The 22072-nt window shown below is 46.4% G+C and overlaps 1 protein-coding gene across 1 annotated transcript in view; it reads left to right on the top strand.

Moving 5' to 3' along the window:
- PARK7 (Parkinsonism associated deglycase) overlaps positions 1-10816 on the top strand; it is a 23708-nt gene extending 12892 nt beyond the window's left edge. The window contains exons 6-7 of the mRNA XM_023215258.1: positions 3011-3097; positions 10419-10816. Coding sequence (XP_023071026.1) covers positions 3011-3097; positions 10419-10579 — 248 coding nt within the window. The 3' untranslated portion in view covers positions 10580-10816. The remainder of the gene's footprint in view (positions 1-3010; positions 3098-10418) is intronic.
- Positions 10817-22072: the final 11256 nt, after the last annotated feature.

Here is a 22072-nt window from a genome sequence, read left to right as displayed (position 1 = left end):
CAAAAAAAAAAAAAAAAAAATATATATATGTATATAAAGTAAAAATGGAAAACACACTAGCAGTGTGTTTATACCATTGAATATCCTGCACCACTGTTGTGGGCTCTACACAAAAAATAGGAAAAAATGTGATGATGAGCTGAGCGAATTGAGATGAGGGTTTTGGGAATGGAAAAGAGGAGTGATGAAAGAGATTTGGATCTTTTAAATTGGCAAACAGAAAAATAAGTTTTTTTTTTTGAGACGGAGTTTTGCTCTTGTTGCCCAAGCTGGAGTGCAGTGGTACAATTTTGGCTCACTGCAACCTCCGCCTCCCAGGTTTAAGTGATTCTACTGCCTCAGGCTCCGGAGTAGCTAGAATTACAGGCGCCTGCCACCATGCCTGGCTAATTTTTGTGTTTTTAGTAGAGACGGGGTTTCACCATGTTGGCCAGGCTGGTCTCGAACTCGTGATTTTGTGATCTACCCACCTTGGCCTCCCAAAGTGCTGGGATTACAGGCGTGAGCCACCATGCCCAGCCAGGATTATTCTGAAGTGTTGCAGTTAGGAATTGGAAACATTTTGAACACAGAATATTAGCCTAGTCCTTAATATTGAGTGAATGAGGAAGGCAAATTGGAAGGGAGTCTATGTTGAGAAGAAAATTAAATGAGATTTACTTTGAGTGGGGGAGGGGGAGGGGGAGGAAGTGTGGAGTTGGAGGAGTGGACAATTGTCAGCTGAGATGCCCAGGTCTAGGAATAAGGCCTCTGGAAACAAGGTCTTGGCCGCCTGGAGGAGCTGGGGAGTTGGCAGAGGTGGTCATTTTGCAAGTCACCACAGGGTGGCGCTCTTGGCTGCAGAACGGGACGTGGTCTGCAGCGCCCTCTGCACTGTAGTGCAGAGTGCAGAGCGTTTTCATCCATCAGAATCCCAGGTCGTAGGAGAGTGAAACTTCTCTTCTCCAGTATTCCAAATAGGGTTCTGAAGCCCCAGAAAGCAGTAATTATGAGCTTACCATGATGAGTAAGAAAGACATCAGTAAATTCCTGCATCCAACTGTAACGTAAATTTATGCACATCATTGTAGCAGTGATTTTATTACCACATTGAAGGGAGCAGCCTAAAAATTCTCACTGATCACTTTCCTCACTGTACAATCATCTATTAAAGTTTACTTTAAAATACAAGATGATGTAGGAATTTCTTCTTAAACTCTTACCAAATAAAAATTAAAAGCCATTTATAAATCATTCAAATAAAAATTATTACTCAATTCTTACAGACTTTAAAAATTTGCTACCATACATAGCTGTCTTGTGTGTAAAAAGTAACGTGGAAAAGAGACATTTGAGGCTTTTGATTTAAGAGCTATAAATCAGTACTTGGTCTGAAACTGACACCTGATATTAGGCAGAAAGCTTATGTAATTAGGTAGTATTTGTGTGATCTTCCTGTTTGTAACAGTTACAGTCTGAGTAGCCTGTGGGTATATTATATAACTCCTTCCTTGGAGTCTTGTTGAAAAATGAAAGGTCAGTAAGACCAAGACCTCCCAAGTTTGCTGACACTAAAAGCGTACAGACTGTGCCATAGGATCTTAGCCATCCAGGGCACCCTACGTGTTTCCAAAGTCAAGGTGCTGTTCTGAAACATCCTTCTAAGTGTCGTGTGAGGCTTTAGAATGTTTGTGTGTGGCTTAGAGAAAAAAGGTAGAATGAATACTTTGTAAAAAGCTTTAAGATGAAATAACAATTAAAGGTATATAAAATCTTTGTTTTTAATCCTTATTTGAGGACCATTACATACGCAATATGCTTGTGACCCTCCCTGAAGTTGGCCATTTTCAATGAATACATTTAAATAAAAATCTCAAGTTAGGACCTGTCAATTTGGAAAGACTTCATTAACTGACACTTCCATGTGGTTCTTTGCTTAAGTAGCTTTCATAAAGTGATGCTAGTGCCTTTATATCTCACACTTCCAGGCACTTCACAGGCTGTCTCCTTCAGGGACAGTGTGCTGTCGATTTTAATCCTACCACCTGGTATACCTGGATGGATAGGTGGATGAATGAGTGTTAATTTCCCATTTTCTTTTTCTTTTCTTTTTTTTTCTTTTGAGACGGAGTCTTGCTCTGTCACCCAGGCTGGAGTGCAGGGGTGTGATCTCGGCTCACTGCAAGCTCCGTCTCCCGGGTTCATGCCATCCTCCTGCCTCAGCCTCCCGAGCAGGTGGGACTACAGGCACCCAACACCACGCCTGGCTAATTTTTTGTAGTTTTAGTAGAGACGGGGTTTCACCATGTTAGCCAGCGGTCTTGATCTCCTGACCTTGTGATCCGCCCGCCTCGACCTCCCAAAGTGCTGGGATTACAGGCATGAGCCACTGCGCCCGGCCTAATTTCCCATTTTCATGTAGAAAATAAAACTATAAAAGAGCAATAAAATCCTGAAGTTCAGAGAGTACCAGTTGCCTTTAGGTTGTAACTAAGTCTTTCCTTTTACTAAGAGTGAGGTAAGACGTTCAGCCTGCCCCACAGTAATCCTCCCCTTCCTTTGGACTCCTGGTATATGTGGTCCCTGTTCTGGGGGTGGGAGAGGTGAGAGAGGTGAGCACATTGTTTATCTGTGTATGCTCTGCTGGTATCAAGGTCAATCTTCTTGAGTAAATGGTTATTGAAGTATTTTGAGTTTCTGTGCTTTTGCCAGATGTGCTCAGCAAATTGTTTGTTATAAACGTACTTTATCTCTCGTACTAGGAAGTGTTTCATTTCAGAATCGTAGCTGTATGTTTGGTAAGAGCCTCTGGATTTTGAAGAATACTTTGCTGTTGCAGTTTTTGTTGTTAGAGAAGGGGTCTGTGTTGCCCAGGCTGATGTGGAATTCCTGGGCTCAAGCATTTTTTCTACCTAGGCCTCCCCAGTTGCTGGGATTACAGGCATGAGCTACTGTGCCAGGCACTATGGCGATTTTTTAAACGTGGGGTTTTTCTATATCCGCACTTAGATCTTTTTATTTTTATTTTTAGGTCCTACTGCTCTGTTGGCTCATGAAATAGGTTTTGGAAGTAAAGTTACCACACACCCTCTTGCTAAAGACAAAATGATGAATGGAGGTAAGTATATGCTTGTTTTTGTTTGTTTGTTTTTTGAGAGAGTCTCGCTCTGTCGCCCAGGCTGGAGTGCAGTGGTGTGATCTTGACTCACTGCAACCTCCGCCTCCCTGGTTCAAGCGATTCTCCTGTCTCAGCCTCCTGAGTAGCTGGGATTACAGGTGCATGCCATCACGCCCAGCTAATTTTTGTGTTTTTAGTAGAGATGCGGTTTCACCATGTTGGTCAGGCTGGTCTTGAACTTTTTTTTGAGACAGAGTCTCGCTCTGTCACCCAGGCTGGAGTGCAATGGTGCATTCTCCGCTCACTGCAACCTCCGCCTGCCGGGTTCAAGCGATTCTTCTGCCTCAGCTTCCTGAGTAGCTGGGATTACAGGTGCGCCCCACCACGCCTGTCTAATTTTTGTGTTTTTTAGTAGAGATGGGGTTTCTCCATGTTGATCATGCTGGTCTTGAACTCCTGACCTCGTGATCCACCGCCTCAGCCTCTCAAAGTGCTGGGATTACAGGTGTGAGCCACCACGCCCGTCCTTAAACTCTTGACCTTGTGATCTGCCTGCCTCAGCCTCCCAAAGTGCCGGGATTACAGGCGTGAGCCACCACACCTGGCCTATATGCTTGTTTTTTTGTTTGTTTGTTTGTTTTGAGATGGAGTCTCTCGCTCTGTTGCCCAGGCTGGAGTGCAGGGGCGCGATATCGGCTCACTGCAACCTCCGCCTCCCAGGTTCAAGGGATTCTCCTGCCTCAGCCTCCCAAATAGCTGGGATTACAGGCATGTGCCACCACAAGTTTTTTGTAGACTGGGCACAGTGGCTCCCACCTGTAATTCCAATACTTTGGGAGACTGAGGCGGGTGGATCACTTGAGCCCAGGAGTTTGAGACCAGCCTGGGCAATGTGGTGAAACTCCATCTCTACTAAAAATACAAAAAACATTAGCCAGGCGTAGTGATGCACACTGGTAGTTGGAGCTGCTTAGGAGGCTAAGGTGGAATGATAGCTTAAGCCTGGGAAGTCAAAGCTGTGGTGAGCTGTGATCTCACCATTGCACTCCACCCTGGGGAACAAAGCAAGACCCTATCTCAAAAAAATAAAAAAAGTTTCTTGTATAACTATAGAATTTTATCTATATACATACTATCCTTTTTATTTTAACTAAAATGAGATCTACTAAATGTGGTGTTCTGCAGCTTGCTTTTTTTTAACTTAACATTATATCTTATGTTATCTTTTAACAGCACATGTAGATTTAGATTTGCTTCATCCTCGTTAAGTGCAGCTGCTAGTCCAGTGTTAGAATGTGCCGTGCTGTATGTAACCTTCTCCTGGGGGTGGGCATGGAGGTGGTTTTCTGCTTTTGCCCTTGTAAACCGTGCCGTAATGAACATCCTTGAATGCCGTTGTGAGCATATCTGAGCTCCCTTTTAAAAGTGATGCACTTTTCATTATACTGCATGTTTTTTAATTACTAAACTTTATTTTTTTAGAGCAGTTTTAGGTTCACAGCCAAATTCCTGTCTACCTTCACCCACTCCCCACTCCCCAGCCACCCACCCCTGGCCATGCATAGCGTCCCCTACTATCAACATCCTGCACCAGAATCTGCACCCACATTGACACATCATCATCCAGAGTCCGTAGTTTACATGAGGGTTCTGTCTTGCTGTTGTACATTCTACATACACTTACATTTGATCCGCAGCAGTGTTTTCCTGAAAATCCATGGTTTGTTAATTTATTTAACTTATTTGAGACAGAGGCTTGCTCTGTCACCCAGGCTGGAGTGCAGTGGTGTGATCTCAGTTCATTGTAACCTCCACCTCTTGGGATCAGGCAGTCCTCTCACCTCAGCCTCCCAAGTAGCTGGAACTGTGGGCATGAACCACCACACTTGGCTGATTTTCAAATGTTTTTGTAGAGACAGGGTCTAACTATATTGCACAGTCTGGTCTTGAACTCCTGGCCTCAAGCAATCCTGGCTTGGCCTCTCGAAGTGCTAGGATTAGAGATGTGAGCCACTGTGCCCTGCTCATGGTTTCATTTTAGTTGCTAGAAAGATACTGTGTTATCATTATAACTATCTGAAAATTGGTACTTTTTGCTGGGCGCCGTGGCTCACGCCTGTAATCCCAGCACTTGGGGAGGCCAAGGTGGGTGGATCACGAGGTAGGAGCTCGAGACCATCCTGGCTAACACGGTGAAATCTCATCTCTACTAAATATACTAAAATAAATTAGCCAGGCGTGGTGGCGGGCGCCTGTAGTCCCAGCTACTTGGGAGGCTGAAGCAGGAGAATGTCATGAACCGGGGAGGTGGAGCTTGCAGTGAACCGAGATCGCTCCACTGCACTCCAGCCTGGGCAACAGAGCGAGACTCCGTCCCCCCCCAAAAATAATAATGATTAGTACTTTTTTAAAAAGGCTCTGGTTTCTGGGCATTTTAAATGTAGTAATTTAATTTACTTTAAGCTCATGGAAGGATTTTAGAGGGTTGAAAGAAGTAGAAAGAACAGATCTGGGCTCCCTTTGTGATGTCTTCAGAGGGAAGACTCAAGCAGAGCGCCCTTCTGCACTACCTGAAGGTGTACCTGTTGCATCTGTTTTCTTTTAGTGCCTCAAAAACATTGAGTTTGGTCAGGCATAGAAAAATATCAGCTTGTTGATGCTCACACTCGGAGTTTACAAAGCACGTTCCCCTACGTTATCTTGGTGGAGCTTCCTGGTCCCCAATGCCCAGCAAGGCAGGTGGCATCATCCTGGCTTCACAAACAAGGAGAGACTGAGGCCAGATCTCAAGCCCAGCCCTCTGCCTTGCATCCAGTTTTGCCTTCCTGCCCCTCCCCTGCTCTGTGGTAGCAAAAGGCTCCCATACACATTTAAGTTACCAAGTGTTGGATTTAGTCAGTAACCTCTATTATAAGAAGTGGTTACTTGAAATGTCTACCCCTTCAGGACACTTTGAGAGGTAGGGCTGCAGTCATCACCTGGGAGTCTGCTCTGGGTGAGGCCCTTGTCCTCATTGTGAACTTGAAAGATCAGTGTGACAGTTTCTCCTCAGATAAGCAATCCCATCTGAAGGCCATAGTCTTTTTTCTTGTTTTTGGTCGATTCAGGGTCTCACTGTGTTGCCCAGGCGGTACTTAAACTCCTGGGCTCAAATGACCCTCCCATTTTGCTCTCCCAAAGTGCTGTAATTACAGGTGTGTGCTACCAGCCCCAGTCCCCATAATCTTTTAATTCCTCCGATTTTAGAATAAGTCGGTTATAAGTGTAATGTGTGATTCCATTTCTCATTTGTCCACTGTTTGATGGCATCCGCATGCCTGGTCCCATACCTGAGCACCGAAGAGCAGGGTTTCTGGAGCCTGGCATCTTGGGGTGGCCCTCAGCTTCCCTACTCACTGTGGGAGGTTTCCTTAATTTCTCCAAGCCTGTTTCCTCATCCGTTGCCTGAGGACAAACCTGCTTCAGGATTGTTGGTGAAAAAACTGCCCTCACCTAGCCTCTGTAACGCCACTGCATGCCACCAGTGCTGAGTACTGTTTGTTTGCTAGGTTGATGTCATTCTCATTTTACCAAAAAGTGAAGCTCTGAGAGGTCAGACAGCCACCAAATGGCAGACCTGGGATTTGAACCCAGAACTCTGCTCAGGGGTCAACCGACTGTTCCCCAAAGGCCAGGTGGTAAATATTGCAGGCTTTCTGGGACTTCAGCTCTCTGGCAGCTACTCCACTGTTGCAGCTCCACAATAGCTACAGACAGTACTAAACACGCAGGGTGGCTTTGTGCCAGTGAAGCTACATTTGCAAAAACAGGCAGTAACCTGGCCTCGGCCCTGACTCGTAGTTGCTGACCTGTGTCCTGTGCCCTCCCATTGTCTTTTTTTTTGAGACGGAGTCTTGCTGTGTCATCCAGGCGCTCACTGCGCTCACTGCAAGCTCCGCCTCCCAGGTTCACGCCATTCTCCTGCCTCAGCCTCCCAAGTAGCTGTGACTACAGGTGCCCACCACCACGCCTGGCGTATTTTTTGTATTTTAAGTAGCGATAGGGTTTCACCGTGTTAGCCAGGATGGTCTCCATATCCTGACCTTGTGATCCGCCTGCCTCGGCCTCCCAGAGTGCTGGGATTACAGGCGTGAGCCACTGCACCCAGCCCCCCCCCGCTTTTTTTTTTTTTTTGAGACGGAGTCTTGCTCTCTCACCCAGGCTGAAGTGTAGTGGCACATCTCAGCACACTGCAACCTCTGCCTCCCGGGTTCAAGTGATTCTCCTGTCTCAGCCTCCTGAGTAGCTGTAATTACAGGCACCGGCCACCAGGCCCAGCTAATGTTTTTTTTTTTTTTTTGTATTTTTAAGTAGAGACGGGGTTTCACCATGTTGGTCAGGCTGGTCTCCAAATTCTGACCTCAGGTGATCCACCTGCCTTGGCCTCCCAGAGTGTTGGAATTACAGGCATGAGCCACCGCGCCCGGCTTCCCATTGCTTTTTCTCTGAAGAGACTTTAAGACTTGGAGTCTGGTTTAAAAAAATAAAGAAAAATCAATGCCTTCTGGTTGGAACGGGAAGTGTAAAATCTGAATTCACTATAGGGTCACAGTTCCACCCTAAAGTTTGCACAGTGCCTTCCTGGCGCTGATGGGGTGCGTGTTCTGTCTTTGCCATTAGGTGGATGCAGGTGGCAGCCTTAAACCTTTTGCTTTTCCTGGTTAAAAGTCTGACAAGAATCGTAGAACCTTTAAGCATATTTAACCAGTTTAAACCCTATTTGCACTGTTAGCCACAAAGATACTGTTCAGTGAACCATTTACAGCTGTGCCTTGTGTTGTCCCACTCTCAGCTGTGCATCTCCCCGTCGCTCTGGAAGACCTAGCCCAGCCAGTTTCTAGGTTAGCATTTGAAATGGTCTTGGCCTGGTTTAACCATCAGTAAATGAGGCCAGATTATGATAAACCTTTTCCCCTCAAGCTAGGGATCCTCTTTTTCTCTCTTTTTTTTTTTTGAGACGGAGTCTGGCTCTGCCGCCCAGGCTGGAGTGCAGTGGCCGGATCTCAGCTCACTGCAAGCTCCGCCTCCCGGGTTTACGCCATTCTCCTGCCTCAGCCTCCCGAGTAGCTGGGACTACAGGCGCCCGCCACGTCGCCCGGCTAGTTTTTTGTATTTTTTAGTAGAGACGGGGTTTCACCGTGTTAGCCAGGATGGTCTCGATCTCCTGACCACGTGATCCGCCCGTCTCGGCCTCCCAAAGTGCTGGGATTACAGGCTTGAGCCACCGCGCCCGGCCTCTCTTTTTCTCTACAATAGTTAAATTGGAAATTTTTAATATACTCCATTTATTTTGGTGGGTGACCTGATTTTTAAAATTTTTTAGATTAGTCAAGCACAGTAGTGAGAAGAGGAGAAAGAATAGAACAAGGAGTAACTGCCTGTGAACGATCAATTGAGATAACTCACTGCCTTTGACCAGCGGTGGTTTGGTTTCTAATGACAGTAAGACAAGTTCCTGTAGCCATTGTTAATCTCCTTGGAAAAGAAATGAACATTGTGTGGTTTCAAAAGCTCATTGATACAGCAGAAGCACTCTGCTTCTGTTTGAAGGGAGGTTTTCGGATGAATATTTATGTGTGTTCATTGAACAGACGTTTCCTAAGCTCCTCCTTAGTACCTGGCACTGGGAACAGAAGAAGGAAGAAGAGAAAGCTGTGCCTTCAGGGTGTTCTCAGGTCTGCACTGAGCTCTAGTGGCCAGAGCCACCCGCCTGCCTGTGTGGATAGAGCAGGAGTTCATAGAGGAGCCTTGTCGCTTCCCCTCCGCTAAATCTGTTCTGTGTCCCCACGTCACTAAGTGGTGTCACCATCATCCAGTCACCTGGGATAGGCAGCTGGGAGTCGCCTCCTCACCTAGGCCTTCATTTCAAACCTCCATTTCCTCTGGATCACTGTCACCAGCTTAGTGCAGGCACCACCAGCTTCTACCCAGAGAGCAGGTTCCTTTCCATCTCCCTTCTGGTCCCAGCCCAGTCTCTGTGCGAAGGCCGGACCGCAGAGGGCTCCATGCCCCGTGACATGGAGTTCAGCGTGACCTTCAGGTGCTGGAGAGAGTTGGCAAGGGCTTTCCATGGGGAACCGTGCCCTGCTTCGCACTCTGGAGAGAGAGCTTTTGGGTGCTGGGCATGGGTTGAAGGGGTGCACAGCCAGAAGGGGGAGCTGTAGTCATGCAGAGATCCTTCCTCTTTAAAGCAGAGGATAGGTGAAAAAAGGAGATCAGTCGAGAATGGTGTTTGGCGCCTTTGACCTCACACTTCAGGGGCGCCTCTTGTGTGCCATGGATATCGTTGGCCAGACAGGGACTGATGAAGGCCCAGCCCTTTTAAAGAGTAAACAGTAAACAAGGAAATGAAATGTTTATAGATTGTGATAGATTGTATCAATGCTGGGAGAGCAGTAAATAGGATGCGGTGATAGAGTCGACAGAGGAACGTAATTTGGGGAGGTGGGGGTGGTCACAGATACCCTCTCTGGGGACTTTTGTTGATGCTGAAACCAAAGGGGCAAGAAACTGGGAAGAGCTGGTCTGTGGGTGAAGGGAGCAGCCCTTGAGCTCATCCTGGAGCAAGAGAGAACCTGTTGTATTCAGTAAGGGAAGCTCCGGGTGGGAGAGTGGCAGGGATGGGTGTAGCGGGAGAGGTTAGGCTCTGTGTGCAGTGGGGAGGGGCAGAGCTCAGGGCATCCATGCTTAAGAATCCCAGTTTTGATGTTATATTTGCCAAGAAATAGCCAACTGGTTGGCACAGGGGTGGGGGGATGCAGAAGGAAAGTAGTCCTTGAGAGTGAATGTGCTTTCTACCTGCACACGCACACACACATGCATGCCCGCCTCCATTACGTTGTGCTGTGGTTGTTTTTGAGGCATCAGAGGGTGTGCGTGCCGCCACATGTAGATCAGGGTGGCTTCTGCCTTCAGCATTGCTGCATCCCCTCACCCTTCCCCCGGCACTTCAGAATTGACACTGGAGCTTTGTTGTAGAATAGTGATGTGAGTAACTGTCATTCACTGACATCTCCCCCAACACTTAAAGTCTTAGCAGCTGCATTTTAACTTACACATATTTGTTTCATTCTAACAGTGGTTTATCTCACCCTTTGCTCTGCAGTTTTAAAAATACTCTTGTAGGGGGCTTCTAAGAGCTTGGAGTGCCAAGTAAATGTTTTTGAATGGCTAGCCTACAGGTTGGATTTATATGCTGTCATAGTGAATTGAATTGGTAAGTAATCGTCTTTCTCATCACATAGCCCGTGAGGATGTCACCTTTTCTGTTTCTACTTTGCAGGTCATTACACCTACTCTGAGAATCGTGTGGAAAAGGACGGCCTGATTCTTACAAGCCGGGGGCCTGGGACCAGCTTTGAGTTTGCACTTGCAATTGTTGAAGCCCTGAACGGCAAGGAGGTGGCGGCTCAAGTGAAGGCTCCGCTTGTTCTTAAAGACTAGAGCAGTGAACTGTGACGATCACTTAGAGAAACAGGCCATTAGGAATCCATTCTCACTGTGTTCGCTCTAAACAAACAAAACAATGGTAGGTTGATGTGTTCAGAAGTGGCTGTTACTACTGCTTTTGTGGAAGTACAGTTGTGAAGTCACAACTACACAGAGATTTCTCAGCCTACAAATTGTGTCTATACATTTCTAAGCCTTGTTTGTAGAATAAACAGGGCATTTAGCAAACTACTGATCATTCCTTGTTTTGTCGCTCATTTCTTTTGTGAAATTAAATTCCGTATCACCTTCATTTGCAGCTCTCAACTGTCCATATAGCACTGAAATAGAAGAACAGTGAACACATTTTACATAGCAAGGAGGAAAGGGCATACAAGCAGAATTTTAAGAGGCTTATGATTTTCTCTGCTTATTAGCTGTGTGTTTTTAATGTGCTATTAAAAAATACCTATGAGGGCTAGGTGTGGTGGCTCATGTCTGTAATCCCAGCACTTTGGGAAGCCGAGCCAGGAGGAGTGCTTGAGGCTAGGAGTTCAAGACCAGCCTGGGCAACATAGCAAGTCTCTTGTCAGTCCCAGCTACTTAAGAGCCTGAGGTGAGAGGATCACTTGAACCCAGGAGATCAATGCTGCAATGAGCTATGATCACACCACTGAACTCCAGCCTGGGTGACGCAGCAAGACCCTGTCTCCAAAAAAACAAAAAGAAAAAAGAAAAAAAAAATTGGTTGTACTAGTGAATTTTTATACACTAGTTCCTTTTTCCATTATGGAAAGAGTCCTTGGATAAAAACTTTTCAAGGTTAGCCCAACATCTCTTTTCCCTTCCCCAGGTAATAGCACCCAGCATTCCTTGTGAACCACTCAGTTCCTCCTGGGTGGGCACATGACCTAGACCCAGCCAGTCAGAGCTCTGTTTACCACCGGCCGTGTGACCCAGGTGAGCTCAGTCAGTCCACAAGACTCCATCTGAGGGTCTCATAGCTGCTGTACTCTCTCTGCTGGAGTGGCCGAGGGGATATGCTGGTAACCCAGAGCACTGGCAGCCTTCTCGTCACTGGCTGCTTGGGAGGGCCCTCAGGCTATGGGTGGCTGACCCTGGTCCAGAATGCTGGGCAGATGTTAACTTTTACAATGCAAACACACGTGTAATTGTCTATTTTAGTAAGCGCTTTAACAGATGATAATGCTAAGGGAGAGAAGAGTTACATGGTGGGGAGTGGGGAGGGAGGCTTCTGAGGAAGTGACATTTCAGGTGTGGAGTAGGAGCAGAGCTTAGGTTTTCATTCCTTCCCCAGCTGTGTGCTCAGTACCTACTGTGTGCCAACTGCTGTTCCTGGTATTGGGAATATGCCAGGGAGAAACACAGCCTTTGTCCTTGGGGAGCTTATATTGTGGGCACCGGGGAGAGAAGAAAGCAAATACTCAAATACATACCCACATTCTGTGAAGAAAATGAAGAAGGGTAAGGAGGCAGTGACAGGGGAATTGTATGATAGGAAGCAAAGGCCTCTCCAAAAAGACATCTTAGTGAGAATCTGAGGACTTTTGGGTGTGAAAGAGACAAGTAGATATCTGTTCAGAGCGTACCAGGCAGCAGGAGCAGGGAGGGCCGGGTTATTGGAGGTACATGGTAGGAAGTGAAGTTGGAGAGGTAGCCAGGGCCATGGCGAGGGGTCAAGACAGAGACAGCCACCAGAGAGAGACCTGACCCACCTAGTTCAAAGACCGGCCCCGCTGAGAAGAGACCCTTCTGGAGCAGGCGTGAAAGCGGCAGGATGCCGAGGCCAGTCAGGTGGCAGCGTTGGGCACCCACTTGCTGTGAGAGGGTGTCTGGGACAACCCCCACTTTTTTTTTTTTTTTTTTTTTTTTTTGAGACAGAGGCTTGCTCTGTTGCCCAGGCTGGAGTGCAGTGATGCGATGCTCTTGGCTCACTGCAACCTCCACCTCCCAAGTTGAAGGGATTTTCTTGCCTCAGCCTCCTGAGTAGCTGGGATTACAGATGTGCATCACCATGCCTAGCTAATTTTTGTATTTTTGGTAGCAATGGGGTTTTGCCGTGTTGGCCAGGCTGGTCTCAAACTCCTGGCCTCAAGTGATCCACCTGCCTCAGCCTCCCAAAGTGCTAGGATTACAGGCATGAGCCACTGCGCCCAGCCACAACCCCCACATTTCCTGACTTGAACACAGATCATGTGGAGATTTCAATGTCCTGAATTTGTGAAGGAGTCCTTGGAGTAGGGGCTGGGATGAATTTAGAGTTCAGATTGGTGAATATGAGGTAAAGTACACTTTTGTTTTGTTGTTGTTTTCTTCAGAGACAGGGTCTCACTCTGTCGCTCGGGCTGGAGTGCAGTGTCTCGGTCTCGGCTCACTGCAACCTTTGCCTCCTGGCTTCAAGCAGTTCTCCTGCCTCAGCCTCCTGAGTAGCTGGGACTACAGGCACGCGCCACTGTGCCCAGCTAATTTTTAGTATTTTTTGTAGAGATGGGGTTTCACTATGTTGCCCAGGCTGGTCTCAAACTCATAGCCTCAAGTGATCCGCCTGCCTCGGTCTCCCAAAGTGCTGGGATTGAGCCACCATGCCTGGCCTTGTTTTGTTTTTGAGACAGGGTCTCACTCTGTTGCCCAGACTGGAGTGTGGTGGTGCAACTATGGCTCACTGCAGCCTGGACCTCCCCAGCTCAAGTGATCCTCGTGCCTTAGCCACCCAAGTAGCTGTCAGGCGCATGCCACCATGTCCAGCTAGTTATTTTTTTGTAGAGATAGGGTCTCACTATGTTGCCCAGGCTGGTCTCAAACTCCTGGGCTCAAGTGATCCTTCTATCTCAGCCTCCCAAGTGCTAGGATTACAGCACGAGCCACTGTGCCCAGCCCACTTTTAATAAGGAAAGAAGACTGGACACCTGCTGTTTGTTTACTGGATACCTGCTATTTGTTTTGTTTGTTTGTTTGAGACGGAGTCTCTCTTTGTCTCCCAGGCTGAAGTCCAATGAATGGCCCTATCTCAGCTCACTGCAACCTCCACCTTTCAAGTTCAAGCAATTCTCCTGCCTCAGCCTCCCAAGTAGCTGGGATTACAGGTGCCCGCCACCATGCCCAGCTAATTTTTGCATATTTAGTAGAGACTGGGTTTCACTACATTGGCCAGGCTGGTCTTGAACTACTGACCTCAGGTAATCTGTCCGCCTCAGCCTTCCAAAGTGCTGGGATTACAGGCATGAGCCACCGTGCTTGGCAGATACCTGCTATTTGAAAGTCACAGGCTGGGCGCAGTGGCTAACGCCTGTAATCCCAACACTTTGGGAGGCCAAGGCAGGTGGATCACAAGGTCAGGAGTTCAAGACCAGCCTGACCAAGATGGTGAAACCCTGTCTCTACTAAAAACTACAAAAATTAGCCGGGCAGGGTGGCAGACGCCTGTAATTGCAGCTACTTGGGAGGCTGAGGCGGGAGAATCGCTTGAACCCGGGCAGCAGAGGTTGCAGTGAGCCGAGATCACGCCACTGCACTCCAGCCTGGGTAACAGAGTGAGACACCGTCTCAAAAAAAGAGAAAAGGTCAAATTGATGATCTGAAAACCATTTATTACTAATAATGAACATCCGTAAACTCTCTCAAGTTTGCTAGGTGTTTTGCCAGCATCCCTTACCTCTGAAATTTAGAGATATCTACAGGAAGGGAGATATTGAAAGGAATTGGCTCTTTGAGTTTTTGTGCCCTCAGGGAAGCAGGAAAAGTGTTTCTAGATGAGCATTTCTCGAAGAGCATCTGTAAGAGAAATCACTGTTATCAGAGCCCAGGCATCGCAGTGAAGATTTACTTCCCTTTCCCTGACAGTGTTTGGGAGGGGGGGCTCCTGGAACCAGCTTTATCTAAACCTTGGGCTTTTTCTGGTCCTTATTGAATGACTAGCTTTTGGCATGTTGATAACATTTGTAAAACCTCCACCCTCTCTTATCTGCCCGCTTCTTTCCCAGGCTGAACAAAATTGCTTCCTAACTTCTAGTAAGTTAATGGGGAGGGGACAAACAAAAATTGGGAACTTAAGTGGGAGGGGCGCCATCTACAGTTGAAAAGTGACCTGGAGTCAGAATTCAGATGTGTGGCAGTTGGCTTGACTGTGCTCCTCCTGAGTTGGGGGTGAGGGTTGGGGTTCTCTGCCATCTTAGAGACTTACCGTCTCTAAGCTGTTTAGAGAGCCCAAGTGGCCTGCCCAAGACACCGGGAGAGTTAGGAAGAAGACCTGAAACTTCCTCTTGCAGGAGGAGCACTGGAGCCTCCAACTAGCTCGAGGCCACAGCTTGCCCCACTGAGCAAGGGGCAGCCAGGTGCCCATTAACTGAATTCCTGAGGCCAAAGACAGAATGTTGCTCTAGGGCTGTGATGGCCCTGCCCTGCACTTCTGAAGGGAGGTTTGCATCCCAGGTGCCAACTGGTTTAGCAAGGAAGGGGCCAGGCTTACTGACCACCTGCTGTGTGGCCTGCACTGAGCTAGGAGGTTAACTTCGGGGGTTGGGGCTCATCATTTGAAGACGTGTTTTTTTGTTTTTGTTTTTGTTTTTTGAGCCAGTCTAGCTCTGTCACCCAGGCTGGAGTGCAGTGGTGCGATCTCGGCTCACTGCAAGCTCCGCCTTCCGGGTTCATGTCATTCTTCTGCCTCAGCTTCCCTAGTAGCTGGGATTACAGGCGCCCGCCACCATGCCCAGCTAATTTTTTTGTATTTTTAGTAGAGACAGGGTTTCACCGTGTTAGCCAGGATGGTCTCAATCTCCTGACCTTGTGATCTGCCCGCCTCGGCCTCCCAAAGTGCTGGGATTACAGACGTGAGCCACCGCGCCCGGCCGATTTTCTTTCACACTTTATACAAAAGGATCGAATTCTATCCAAAATCCCAAGAGGGGTCGCATTCTTCTGCCCCTGCTTTTTCAGTGACCATATCTTCGAGAGTTTCTCTGTACCAGTATGTGGACATTTATGTGCTACATCTCCAACTCTGTCCAACCAGTAACCCTAGAAAGTAGTCATTGGTATCATCCATTACAGAGAAGAAAGTCTTTTTAGAGGTCAAGAGCCTATGCCATAGGATTCATTTCTATAACTGCAACATTAAATGTAAAGGATGATTTTAGTGTAGCCAACTGTATCATCTGAGTCTGCTTACTTACTCTATATTCTAGGGTGTTGGTTTCCTAAGAGATGAGGAGGACATTATATTCTCCTGCAGCCAATTCTCCTGCAGAATCATCTGGCTGTTTTTATTTAGAAAACACTCTCCCTTTGCCCTTAGTAAGGGGAAGCAGCAGCAGGGACCTGGGCATTCAAGGAGCGCTGGGTGGGTCTGGGTTGCTCTCAGACTCTTCCCTGTTTATTCACTACAGCATCTTCCCTCTGCACACAAGGGGTCTGTCAGCACGCTGCAGAGGAAGGGGTTGTTCCTTTTCACATCTGTGCTGGACACACTCTTCACGGTTCCAGCATGAGGCCCTTCAGGAGCTGGCTCTTTCCCCAGACCCTAGCTTGAGTCCCAAGGCATCCAGGCTGAGGCCATGGGCTTTTGTGGGGGCTGAGTGCTAAGGAAGGTCTTTAGCACTGGGAAGAATGTGAATGATGGATTCATCACCATCACCATCGCCATTGTCACCATCACCAGCAACATCACCGTCTCCATCATCATCAACATCCCCACCGTTGTCACCACCACCACCACCACCATCACATCACCACCATCACCATCACCACAATCACTATCACCATCACCACCCTCACCACCACCATCACCATCACATCACTGTCATCACCATCACCATCACCACAATCACTATCACCACCGTCACCCTTACCACCACCATCACCATCACATCACCACCATCACCCTTGCCACTACCATCACCACCACCACTATCATCACCCTCACCACCATCACCCTTACCACCACCATCATCACCACCACCATCACCAAGACCACCATCACCCTCACCACCACCGTCACCACCGTCACCCTCACCATCACCAGGACCACCATTACCCTCACCACCACCACCACTGTCACCACCATCACCACTCCCCCACCACCACCATCACCACCATCATCACCCTCACCACCACCATCACCACCACCATCACCATCATCATCATCTTTTTCACTTCCTGCAGCTTGCAGGTTCCCAAACAAGTCCTGGACAAGCTGATCAGATGGGACCTCCCCACAGGGCTGCATACCTGCTGGGCCTCAGAAACTCAGCTACTTCACAGAGCTGCTTTATTTTGGTTTGCTGTTTCAATTCAGCATGTGACCACATTCTCAGGTTTTCTTTTTTCTTTTCTTTTTTTTTTCGAGATGGAGTCTTGCTCTTGTCGCCCAGGCTGGAGTGCAGTAGCACGATCTCGGCTCACTGCAACCTCCGCCTCCCGGGTTCAAGCGATTCTCCTGCCTCAGCCTCGTGAGTATCTGGGATTACAGGCATGCACCACCACATTCGGCTAATTTTTATATTTTTACTGGAGATGGGGCCAGGCTGGCCTCAAATTCCTGATCTCGTGATCCACCCACCTCAGCCTCCCAAAGTTCTGGGATTACAGGCGTGAGCCATCGTGCCCGGCAAGTATTTTGTTTTTAAATTCAGCCTGCTCCTGGAGGTTTTTACTTGGCTTAAAAATAACATTAGACTTGAAAGTTCATTGTCTTAAAAAATAAAGAAGAAAAGACAACACTGTGGCTAATGGAAGCGCAATCTCCAGACACAAACCTTGGGTTGATGATGGTAAAATCTGAGAGCCTGTGTTGGAAGACAGCAAACAGGAGTGAGATGCTGGCCTCTTTAGATTCCACGTCTTTGCTTCAGTGTTTTTCTTTAAAGCCAAGCAAAGGTAATTAACCCATAACAACTGTGCTTGGTTCAGATTTCTTCTTTCCAGAAGAGAAAAAGATGTCACAAAGTATACTGAAGAGAAAGTTATGTTTCCTTTTTTTTTGAGATGGAGTTTCACTCTTGTTGCCCAGGCTGGAGTACAATGGTGCAGTCTCGGCTCACTGCAACCTCCGTCTCCTGGGTTCAAAGAATTCTTCTGCCTCAGTCTCTCAAGTAGCTGGGATTACAGGCACGCACCACTAATTTTTGTAGTTTTAGTAGAGACGGGGTTTCACTATGTTGACCAGGCTGGTCTCAAACTCCTAACCTTAGGTAATCCACCCACCTCGGCCTCCCAAAGTGCTGGGATTACAGGCATGAGCCGCTGCTCCAGGCTGTTTCCTTGTTTTTTAGACCCAGATGGAATGTGGCCTGGCGACAGTCCTGTATTCACCCGATCCTGAAGATTCCTCCCTCCAGCCCTCTGTATCTGTTGTGTGGCGGTCTCAGGCCCTGCCTGCCTGGCGCCTGGGGCCCTACTGTGGTATGTGGTCACAGTCTTACAAAATGCAGAATTATCTTTATTTGCATTGCTGAGTGACTAGCTGAGGCAGGTAGGGTGACTGGGAGGAAACTTTGTTACAGATAACTTGACAGCCAGGGGTGAGTTAAAGGATGATGGTAATAAAAGGATGGTCAGGCCTCACATTTGGGCTTCAGCAGTAAATCAGTGCAAGAATAAAACTTACAAAGGTCACAGGCAAGAGTGAGATCATCCCCTTTTCTAATACTTGCTTATGCTTCTACATCCCTTATTCAAGAATACCAGCCACTCAGCATGCTTATGAAAGAGTAAATTATCTCCGGATGGTGGATAATACCATAATACCATGTCATTAGTCCATGAGGCATCTAGCTCAGCGCCACCTGGGTCTTAAAGCACTTTAAAAATGTAATTATACAACAAATACATCAATACCTGTTCATTGGGAAAGACTCAAATGATACATGAATACATAAAGCAAGACTTGAAAGTTCTCTGTTCCGCCCTCCCTCCCCTCCCTTCTTTCCCTCCTCTCCCTCCTCTTCCTTTCCCCAAAGTCCCACTTTGGGGTCTCGCTTCCAGTCTGTTTTCTAGGAATTTACAAATGTGTAACTGTACACATCCACATCCACACACATTATGTTTTGTACATACACAGAGCTGTACATTATTGTCAGTTTTTTAAAAATAAAATAAGGCTGGGCGCAGTGGCTCGTGCCTGTAATCCCAGCACTTTGGGAAGCCGAGGTGGGCGGATCACCTGAGGTCGGGAATTAAAGACCAGCCTGGCCAACATGGTGAAACCCCATCTCTACCAAAAAAAAAATGCAAAAATTAGCTGGGCCTGGTGTCTGGTGCCTGAGTTTGCAGTGAGCCAAGACCACACCATTGTACTCCAGCCTGGGCAAAAGAGCAAAACTCCATCTCTAAATAAATAAATAAATAAATAAATAAATAAATAAATAAAAGAGCAAAACTCCATCTCTAAATAAATAAATAAATAAATAAATAAATAAATAAATAAATAAAATAAATAAATAAAATACATAGGATCCTATTGGGTACATTGTTTTGCAAATTGAATTTTTTTGAAACAGTATGCCTTAAAAATCTGCTCATGTTCAAGTCCACTTTGTTTATATAAGCGTTGAACAGAATGTTATAGTATAACCACACTGTAACTTATTTAACCTTTTTTTTTTTTTTTGAGACGGAGTCTTGCTCTGTCACCCAGGCTGGAGTATAGTGGCGTGATCAAGGCTCACTGCAGCCTCCATTTCCTGGGCTCAGGCCATCCTTTTACCTCAGCCACCTGCCCCTCCACTCACAGTAGCTGGAACTACAGGTACCCGGCACTGCAGGCGCATGCCGGTACACCCGACTAATTTTTTGTATTTTTTGTAGAGATGGGGTCTCACTATGTTGTCCAGGCTGAACTCGAACTCCTGGGCATTCTTCTGTTAATGGATTTCCCCCATTAAATTTTTTTTATTGCAGTAAAGTACATGTAACACGAAATGTACCATCCTAACCATTGTACGATTTGGTGGTGTTAGAGACGTTCATCCTGTTGTGCAAGCATCAGCACCATCCATCTCCCAAACTCTTTTTCGTCTTGTAAAACTGAGACTCTGTATCCAGTAAACACTAACTTTCCTTTCCCCCGACCCCCAGCCCCTGGCAACCACTTTCTCTCTATGAATGAGACTGCCCTCAGTACCTCCTATCCGTGGAATCACACAGTATTTGTCTTTCTGTGACTGGCTTATTTTACTTAGCAAATCATCCTCAATGTCCACGTTGTGGCATGTGTTAGAATTTCCTTTTTTTTTTTTTTCGAAACCAAGTCTTGCTCTGTTGCCCAGGCTAGAGTACAGTGTGTGATCTTGGCTCACCGCAACTTCCACCTCCCAGGTTCAAGTGATTCTCCTGCCTCAGCCTCCTGAGTAGCTGAGATTACAGGCACGCGCCACCACACCCGGCTGATTTTTGTATTTTTTTGTACAGACAGGGTTTTGCCATGTTGGTCAGGCTGGCCTCAAACTCCTGACCTCAAATGATCTGCCCACCTTGGCTTCTGAAAGTGCTGGGATTACAGGCGTGAGCCACTGCCCCTGGCCCATAATTTCCTTCCTTTTAAAGGCTGAATCAAATTTAAGTGTGTGTATGTTCCACATTTTGCTTATCTTTCATCCCTTTATAGATTCTTAGATTACTTCCACCTCTTAGCTATTGTGAATAATGCTGCTGTTAACATGGTGTCCACAGCTCTTCCAGACCCTGCTTTCTATTCTTTGGGGTATACATGCAGAAGTGGAATTGCTGAATCATATGGTCATTCTCATTGTGGTTTTGATTTACATTTTCCTAATGACTAATGATGTGGAGCTTCTTTTCATCTACTTATTGGCCATTTGTACATCTTAGAAATGTCTATTCAAGTGCTTTGCCCATTAAAATTTTTTTTCAGGGGCTATGCTAATAATCTATATTGTTCCATTTGTAGTATATGTGCTGCTGAAGCATGCACTTTGCCCAGTTTTGAATCAGGTTTTTGTTGTGGTTGCTGACATGATTTTTTTTTTTTTTTGAAACAGGGTCTCACTCTGTCTCCCAGACTGGAGTGCAATGGTACAATCTCAGCTCACTGTAACCTCCACCTCCCGAGTTCAAGCGATTATCCTGCCTCAGTCTCCCATGTAACTGGGATTATAGGCATGTGCCACCATACCTGGCTAATTCTTTGGTATTTTTAGTAGAGATGGGGTTTCATCATGTTGGCCAGGCTGGTCTCGAATTCCTGGCCTCAAGTGATCGCTTGCCTCAGCTACCCCAAGTGCTGGGATTACAGATGTGAGCCACTATGGTTGACCCACACATAAGCCAACTTTAATGTTTTTCAATAAAGTTTTGTAAATTCCCCATTAAGGGTTTACACATCTTTTGGATTTATTGTTAGGTATTATTTGGTCTGTCTTTTTTTCTCGCTTTCTTTTTTCCTTTATTTCTCTCTTTTTTTTACTCGTTTCTTTCTTTTTCTCTCTTTCTCTTTCCTTTTTTCTTTCTTTTCTTTCTTTCTTTTTCTTTTTCTCTCTCTCCTTCCTTCCTTCCTTCCCTCCCTCCCTTCCTCCTTCTTTCTTCTTTCTTTTTCTTTCTTTCTTGCTTCCTCTCTCTCTGTCTCCCCCTTCCCTCCCTCCCTCCTTCCTTCCTTCCTTCCTTCCTTCCTTCCTTCCTTCCTTCCTTCCTTCTCATTGTTAATTCCTTTTTAAAATTGTTTTCTGATTGTTGCTAGTATGTAGAAATGCAGATCCTTTTATTTACTTATTTACTTTTTAAGAGGCAGGTTCCCGCTCTGTCACCCAGGCTGGAGTACACTGGTGTGATCAAATTTATGACCTGCTTTTAGGCAAAAAGGGGGAGGGCAGAGAACTCGTTCTGGATCTGTTGATTCTCAATTGCCTTCAGCTCAAAGTAATCTTTATGTCAAAGTGGCATATTCTGTGGTGGCCTGTCCAGATCCCCTTCAAGTCTCTCTGACCTTTCTTCTAACCACCAGCCTCGGTGACAGAGCTAGACTCTGTCTCAAATAATAATAATAATAACAACAATAAATAAATAAAGAAAGTACATTTTCCATTCTTGGTTTGCTAAGAGTTTTTGTCATGAGTAGATGTTGAAATTTATTGAATGGGTTTCCATCATCAGTGATATCTTCTGGCTTTTCTCCTTTAATCTATTACCATGGTGAATTATATCAGTAGATTTTCTAATGAACTAGTCTTGCATGCCTGAAATAAACCCAATGTGGTCATTATGTTTTTATATATTACCAGGTTCTATTTGATGAGTATGTAATTTAGGGTTTTTACATCTCATGGGTATAGTTGAACTGAAATTTTCCTTTCTTGTAGTCTTTGTACAGTTTTGGAATCAGGGTTACACTAAAGTCATATCTTGAGTTGGGGAACATGCTAGACCGTTCTTGCATTGCTATAAAGAAATACCCGAGATTGGGTAATTGATAAAGAAAGAGGTTGATTTGGCTCATGGTTCTGCAGGCTGTATAGGAAGCATGGTGCTGGCATGTGCTTG

Source organism: Piliocolobus tephrosceles, chromosome 1, assembly GCF_002776525.5.
Source record: "Piliocolobus tephrosceles isolate RC106 chromosome 1, ASM277652v3, whole genome shotgun sequence".
Lineage (NCBI taxonomy): Eukaryota > Metazoa > Chordata > Mammalia > Primates > Cercopithecidae > Piliocolobus > Piliocolobus tephrosceles.
Note: the sequence above shows the minus strand (reverse complement) of the source record. Positions and strands in the feature narration are given on the sequence as shown.